This window comes from Entelurus aequoreus, linkage group LG18, assembly GCF_033978785.1.
Source record: "Entelurus aequoreus isolate RoL-2023_Sb linkage group LG18, RoL_Eaeq_v1.1, whole genome shotgun sequence".
Lineage (NCBI taxonomy): Eukaryota > Metazoa > Chordata > Actinopteri > Syngnathiformes > Syngnathidae > Entelurus > Entelurus aequoreus.
In genome coordinates this window covers 5,242,023-5,249,010 of record NC_084748.1, presented here as the reverse complement: position 1 = coordinate 5,249,010, position 6,988 = coordinate 5,242,023, and the positions used below count along the sequence as shown (strand labels likewise).

Here is a 6,988-nt window from a genome sequence, read left to right as displayed (position 1 = left end):
TGTTTCCGTGTTGAAAATAAACATGTATACATACACGTATAGGCAGTATTATGGTGTAATCCTGTTTCCGTGTTGAAAATAAACATGCATACATACACATATAGGCAGTATTATGGTGTAATCCTGTTTTACGTGTTGAAAATAAACATGCATTACATACACATATAGGCAGTATTATGGTGTAATCCTGTTTCCATGTTGAAAATAAACATGCATACATACACGTATAGGCAGTATTACTGTCTAATCTTGTTTCCGTGTTGAAAATAAACATGTATACATACACGTATAGGCAGTATTATGGTGTAATCCTGTTTCCGTGTTGAAAATAAACATGTATATATACACGTATAGGCAGTATTATGGTGTAATCCTGTTTCCGTGTTGAAAATAAACATGTATACTTACGAGTTGAAACATTGTTTTGGTTTCAATATAGTCTGTGGCTAATGATAAAGTGTGTTTATTGTGGAATGCAAAGCAGAATAAAAGTCTTCCAGTCAGACGTGCCCTTTTCCCCAACAGGAATATATTTATTGAAAATGTGATAAAAACAGGAGGAAATGAGCAGAAGATATGAACTTTGCTCGGCTGCTTCTTTCCTATATTACACTCTTTGTACACCACAAAAATAGATAATTCGTCGCTAGGTTATCATGAAATATACATTTGCAAATAAAGTCATGACTTTAAAAGAAGAATAAAAGAAGTCAAAGCACAGTACCGACGGGACAACAAGTGTGTAAGGCAAAGACCATAGTCATGTTTTTGTCACATTTGAGACGTTAGTGTTTTACAGTCAGAAGTGAAAGTGACGTCAAGAAGAACAATCTGGCACTTTAGTGTTTGTCGCCGCTTTTCTGCTTAGCGACCAACGTGTACAAACTCTTGCATAGCTAAACTAGATGTGGCCTTGGTGGCGCACTCAACGTGGGACAAGACTTCTCTCAGTCCACCACCAATCAGGACCCAGGACACCTGTTACTTCGTGTCCCCTAAACGTCAGGACATACGTTACCTGTGTCCCCTCAACATCAGGACACCTGTTATCTTGTGTCCCCTAAACGTCAGGACACCTGTTATCTTGTGTCCCCTAAACGTCAGGACACCTGTTACTTCGTGTCCCCTAAACGTCAGGACATACGTTACCTGTGTCCCCTAAACGTCAGGACACCTGTTATCTTGTGTCCCCTAAACGTCAGGACACCTGTTATCTTGTGTCCCCTAAACGTCAGGACACCTGTTATCTTGTGTCCCCTAAACGTCAGGACACCTGTTATCTTGTGTCCCCTAAACGTCAGGACACCTGTTATCTTGTGTCCCCTAAACGTCAGGACATACATTACCTGTGTGTAAACGTCAGGACACCTGTTACTTAGTGTCCCCTCAACGTCAGGACACCTGTTACCTTGTGCCCCCCTAAACGTCAGGACACCTGTTACCTTGTGTCCCCTAAACGTCAGGACACCTGTTACTTAGTGTCCCCTCAACGTCAGGACACCTGTTATCTTGTGTCCCCCTCAACGTCAGGAAACCGGTTACCTTGTGTCCCCTAAACGTCAGGACACCTGTTACCTTGTGTCCCCTTAATGTCAAGACAAATGGAGGACACACCATGTGTCCTCTAAACGTCAGGACACACGTTACCATATGTCCCCTAAACGTCAGGATCCTTATTACCATGTGTCCACTAAATGTCAGGACACGCCGTGTGTCCCCTAAACGTCAGGACACGCCGTGTGTCCCCTAGACGTCAGGACACGCCATGTGTCCCCTTGACGTCAGGACACACCACGTGTCCCCTTAACGTCAGGACACACCACGTGTGCCCTTAACGTCAGGACCCTTACTACCATGTGTCCCCTAAACGTCAGGACACACGTTACCATATGTCCCCTTAACGTCAGGACCCTTACTACCATGTGTCCCCTAAACGTCAGGACACACCATGTGTCTCCTTAACGTCAGGACACACCACGTGTCCCCTTAACGTCAGGACACACCACGTGTCCCCTTAATGTCAGGACCCTTACTACCATGTGTACCCTAAACGTCAGGACACACCATGTGTCCCCTAAACGTCAGGACACGCCATGTGTCCCCTTAACGTCAGGACACACCATGTGTCCCCTTAACGTCAGGACACACCATGTGTCTCCTTAACGTCAGGACACGCCATGTGTCTCCTTAACGTCAGGACACACCACGTGTCCTCTTAACGTCAGGACACACCACGTGTCCCCTTAACGTCAGGACCCTTACTACCATGTGTCCCCTAAACGTCAGGACACACCATGTGTCCCCTATACGCCAAGACACTTACTACCTGGTGTCCCTTAAACGTCAGGACACTCACTACCTGGTGTCCCTTAAACGTCAGGACACTCACTACCTGGTGTCCCTTAAACGTCAGGACACTCACTACCTGGTGTCCCTTAAACGTCAGGACACTCACTACCTGGTGTCCCTTAAACGGGTATCCTGTGTCCCCACTAGCCGCTGTGCAACATTGCCCAAAGATGCAAACGTAAAAACCCCCCACATTAAGAAAAATAGAGGGGGGGTCAAAGCAAGAAATCCCCCCCCAGGAATGCAACGAAACCAACAAGCAGACGACGCGTCCGTCACGAGTCGGCAGGAATCATGGTTAGTTACATGGAGAGCATCGTTCATTAAACTCCGCCCACTTTTGGCACATGGTGGTCCCAAGCGGTGGTCAGGTGGGACAGAAGAAGAGCAGGAAGCCGACATTCATGCGTGTGGGACAGCCACAACCAAACTAGACACCAACATGCAGCACAGGAAGAAAAGATATGGAACTTGGACACTCTCTGGTCCTGATATGTGTCAGCGGGGGAACGTGGTGGTGGTCCTCACCCGCTGGCTAAAAAGTTCACTGTGGCCTCAAGAGTGGTTTTGTTGTCTCATCAAAGCTGCGTGGCGTCGTGTTGACTAGGCTGGTGTTGTGTGTGTGCGTGTGTGTGTGTGTGTGTGTGTGTGCGTGTGTGGACCCCTCCCCACCAGACCAGACGACCACTTGCCCGATGAGAGTTCAAGTCCTGAGCTGATTTGTGTTCACCTTCCCACTGGTGGTGCTGGGGGCGCTCCTCTCAACATGACTGAAGACACAAAGACACAAAGGTCACACACTGATGATACACAACATGACTGAAGACTAGGGGTGTAACGCTACGTGTATTTGTATTGAAGTCTTTCGGTTCGGTTCGGAGGTGTACCGAACGAGTTTCCGCATGAACATATTAAGTAGCCGCCTAAGCTAAAGTCTTAACAAGCTGCTCCGCTTCCTTCTGCCTGTCAGTCCTCTACACAGCACCCAGCATTGTCCCGCCCACACAACCTGATTGGTTGCACGCAGAACGGTAACAGCCAATCGGCAGTGCGTAGTAAGAGCGCCTGGTGTCAGTGCTCGTGATGAGCAGATAGGTGTTTAGCAGGTAATCATCAGGCTGCGGACTCTCCCCAAATGATAATAAACACCTCCCAGTCAACTACTAGTAACATCACGATGAGCCCCGTTGACCTTCTAGAAATATAAAAGGCAGCTCAGCTCGCTCGCAGTCCTGGCTTGAGGTGAAGGCTAATTAGCTTTTAGCGTAACGTTAGCTCATTTTGCGGTGTGTGTGTGTGTTATGGACAGCAAAGCCCTGTCTGTCTGTTATTTCACTTGACCTTTTTCTGTGTTGATTGAGCTGTGTTGAAGCAGCAAAAAAGGGACATTATGTTAAATGAAGAGTTTCTGCCTCTGATAGTTGATATAATAATGTAAGTGCATCATTAAGCCTACATGAACTCCATGGTGTTCAGTGATGAATAGTCTCTCCTATTGCTATTGTACTATTTTTCCAGCTATAGTTACATGAATCATTAGTAAAGTAGCAGCCTTTAGCCTGCCGTGGCCCAGGCTAAACGCTGGATTACTCATTCGAGACCATCCAAGAAGAAGAAAAAGGACTTTTGTTCGGTCGGATGTTCACTTTTGTTTGTATGTTTTGTTGGTTCAAATGATTGTAAAAAAATAAAAATAAAAAAAGTTTTTTTGTTATATCCTTTCAAATGGTTGTACACGAGAGTGTAAAAAATGTAAAGGGAAACTTTGGTGCAATTAGAAGCCAACTAAGTTCATTCAGACTAGAACTCCAACTAAAACCAAAGATTGCAACCTAAAGCAAAATATTCTGGATCATTCTTCGTCCCAAAGTAGTCTGCCGTGATTAGTAGTGGTGTTGTTGAAGGAAATAGCAAATGTTGTGATTAGAGATGTCCGATAATGGCCTTTTTTGCCGATATCCGATATTCCGATATTGTCCAACTCTTACTTACCGATTCCGATATCAACCGATACCGATATATACAGTCGTGGAATTAGCACATTATTATGCCTAATTTTGTTGTGATGCCCCGCTGGATGCATTAAACAATGTAACAAGGTTTTCCAAAATAAATCAACTCAAGTTATGGAAAAAAGTGCCAACATGGCACTGCCGTATTTATTATTGAAGTCACAAAGTGCATTATTTTTTTTAACATGCCTCCAAACAGCAGCTTGGAATTTGGGACATGCTCTCCCTATAAGAGAGCATGAGGAGGTTGAGGTGTAGTGGGGGGTGTATATTGTAGCGTCCTGGAAGAGTTAGTGCTGCAAGGGGTTCTGGGTATTTGTTCTGTTGTGTTTATGTTGTGTTACGGTGCGGATGTTCTCCCGAAATGTGTTTGGTGTGGGTTCACAGTGTGGCGCATATTTGTAACAGTGTTAAAGTTGTTTATACCGTCACCCTCAGTGTGACCTGTATGGCTGTTGACCAAGTATGCGTTGCATTCACTTGTGTGTGTGAAAAGCCGTAGATATTATGTGACTGGGCCGGCACGCAAAGGAAGTGCCTTTAAGGTTTTTTGCCGCTCTGTACTTCTCCCTACGTCCGTGTAAACAGCGGCGTTTAAAACAGTCATACATTTTACTTTTTGAAACCGATACAGATCATTTTTAAACCGATACCGATAATTTCCAATATTCAATTTTAAAGCATTTATCGGACATCCCTGGTTGTGATGGGTCGACGTATATGTTAAGTGATCAAAATAGGTAAATATGACTTGTTATTATGAATGTTACTACATTACATACTGACAAGCGTGTATATAAAACCTTGATGGAGGTTTTTGGATGTTTTTAGAGCCCTTTATAGGCAGAATAGAGCGACTACCATTTGCTACATTGTTAGCTGACTTTTGCTGACATGTACCGCAATTTCCGGACTATAAGCCGCACCTGACCATAAGCCGCACCAGCTAAATTTAGGGGAAAATACAGATTGCTCCATATATAAGCCGCACCCGACTATAAGCCGCAGGGTTTTGATGTGTAATTAGCGTAGTATGTCGGGGTTCCTGCTACCACGGAGGGGATTGTCGGGACAGAGATGACTGTTTGGGAACGCAAAGCGTCCCATTTATTAACAATAAATCTTTCAATCATTCAATCAAACTTTCACATCTTTGACATGGCGAACAGCATTCGTGCAGAGTACAAATAATACAACGGTGCAAAGTAATACAAAGTGCTCGCCTGTACGTTATCAAAATAACCAGCCTACCGGTATATGAAAAGTCAGTCTTTAATCATTGTGTCATCGTCTTCCTCCTGCGTACTAAAACCACCGAAATGCTCTTCGTCGGTGTCGGAGAAGAACAGGCCGTATATAAGCCGCACCCTTGTATAAGCCGCAGGGACCAGAACGAGGGGGAAAAGTAGCGGCTTATAGTCCGGAAATTACGGTATTTATGATTTAGAATGCACTGCTTCCACAGTGGAGTGTTTTAAGTCTCGTCTTAAGACCCACTTTTATTCTTTGGCTTTTAACACTACGTGAGTTGTGTGGTCTTCTGTCCTCTGTTGTCCTGTGTGTTTTTTTTATACATTTTGATGTCTATTTCACTGTTTTAATTGGTTTTACCCTTTAAAAATCGCTTTTAATCATATTTATTTTTTATATTGTCTCTGTATTGGTTTTCTATTCATTTATTCTTTGTTTTTATTCAGTCATTGGTGTAGCATAATATTGTTTTTAATATTGTTTTTAACATGGCTGTGCAGCACTTTGGAAACATTCTTGTTGTGTAAATGTGCTATATAAATAAAGTGGATTGGATTGGATATAAAAAAGAAAAATGTGTCCTTGTCTCACATGGGAATTGTGAATGCTAGACACAATTCCCCCAAGAAGTTCAGTTTCCCTTTAAATACATCTGCTCATTTCTTTAATCCTTAATATGTAATTAATATCCTGCATTTAAAACTGCAGTATCATTGTCCACATACCTTTGGAAGGATTCATTGGACTCAAGTTATTTGTTATGTTTTCATCGGCCCTTTAGCAAGGCATTTCTAGTGAGAAGGGAAATATTGGTGTGCCTTACTCTTACTGCTCTTGCTGGGGTAGATCTTGTTGAAATGTCGGTACTCCTCAGGAGGTGGGAGGTCGTCCATGGGGTGGAAGTTAAACTTAGATTCAAAATCATCTGTGGGAAGGGAAAAACAAAAAAACAATAACAAGAGTAGCATTATGCTAAGCTAAGCTATTGGTGGAAATGGAGATGATGATGGTGGCGCCGCCAGACTCACCTAAGATAGACTTGGAGGAGGAGACGACGGAGTGGCCGTTCCGGATGGGCGGGGGCGGCGGTGGGGGTCCGGCAGGAGTGCGGGAGGAGGTGGACGAGGACGACGACGACGAGGAGGAGGAGAAGGAAGGAGGTTGAAGTTTGCCCACTCGGCTCAGAGAGTCCGACACCGCCGAGCTGTGGCCCCGGTACGGGGGCGGCGGGGGCGGGACGTCGCGGCTACCGTTGCGAGCGCTGGAGAGGGGCACCTGTGGGGCTTTTGGGGGACACACACAGAGTTACATAATGAACTTTTGCATGAGAAATTACAAGACGAAAGCGAATGCTCATTTTGGAGGAATGCTGGAAT

General features: G+C 44.6%; 1 protein-coding gene across 4 annotated transcripts in view; it reads right to left on the bottom strand.

The window, feature by feature from the left end:
- Window positions 1-366: 366 nt before the first annotated feature.
- wipf2a (WAS/WASL interacting protein family, member 2a) overlaps window positions 367-6,988 on the bottom strand; it is a 35,700-nt gene continuing 29,078 nt past the window's right edge. Inside the window, exons 6-9 of one of the 4 annotated variants that reach the window (XR_009821819.1) lie at window positions 6,641-6,895; window positions 6,436-6,537; window positions 2,459-3,119; window positions 367-2,392 (exon numbers count right to left, since the gene is read on the bottom strand). Coding sequence is in view for 2 of the 4 variants with exons in the window: in XM_062026358.1 (XP_061882342.1) it covers window positions 3,076-3,119; window positions 6,436-6,537; window positions 6,641-6,895 (401 nt within the window). In the remaining 2 variants the exon portion in view is untranslated. Of the gene's footprint in view, window positions 3,120-6,435; window positions 6,538-6,640; window positions 6,896-6,988 lie in introns of all 4 variants that reach the window. The other 3 variants (XR_009821818.1, XM_062026358.1, XM_062026357.1) reach the window with 3 other exon arrangements.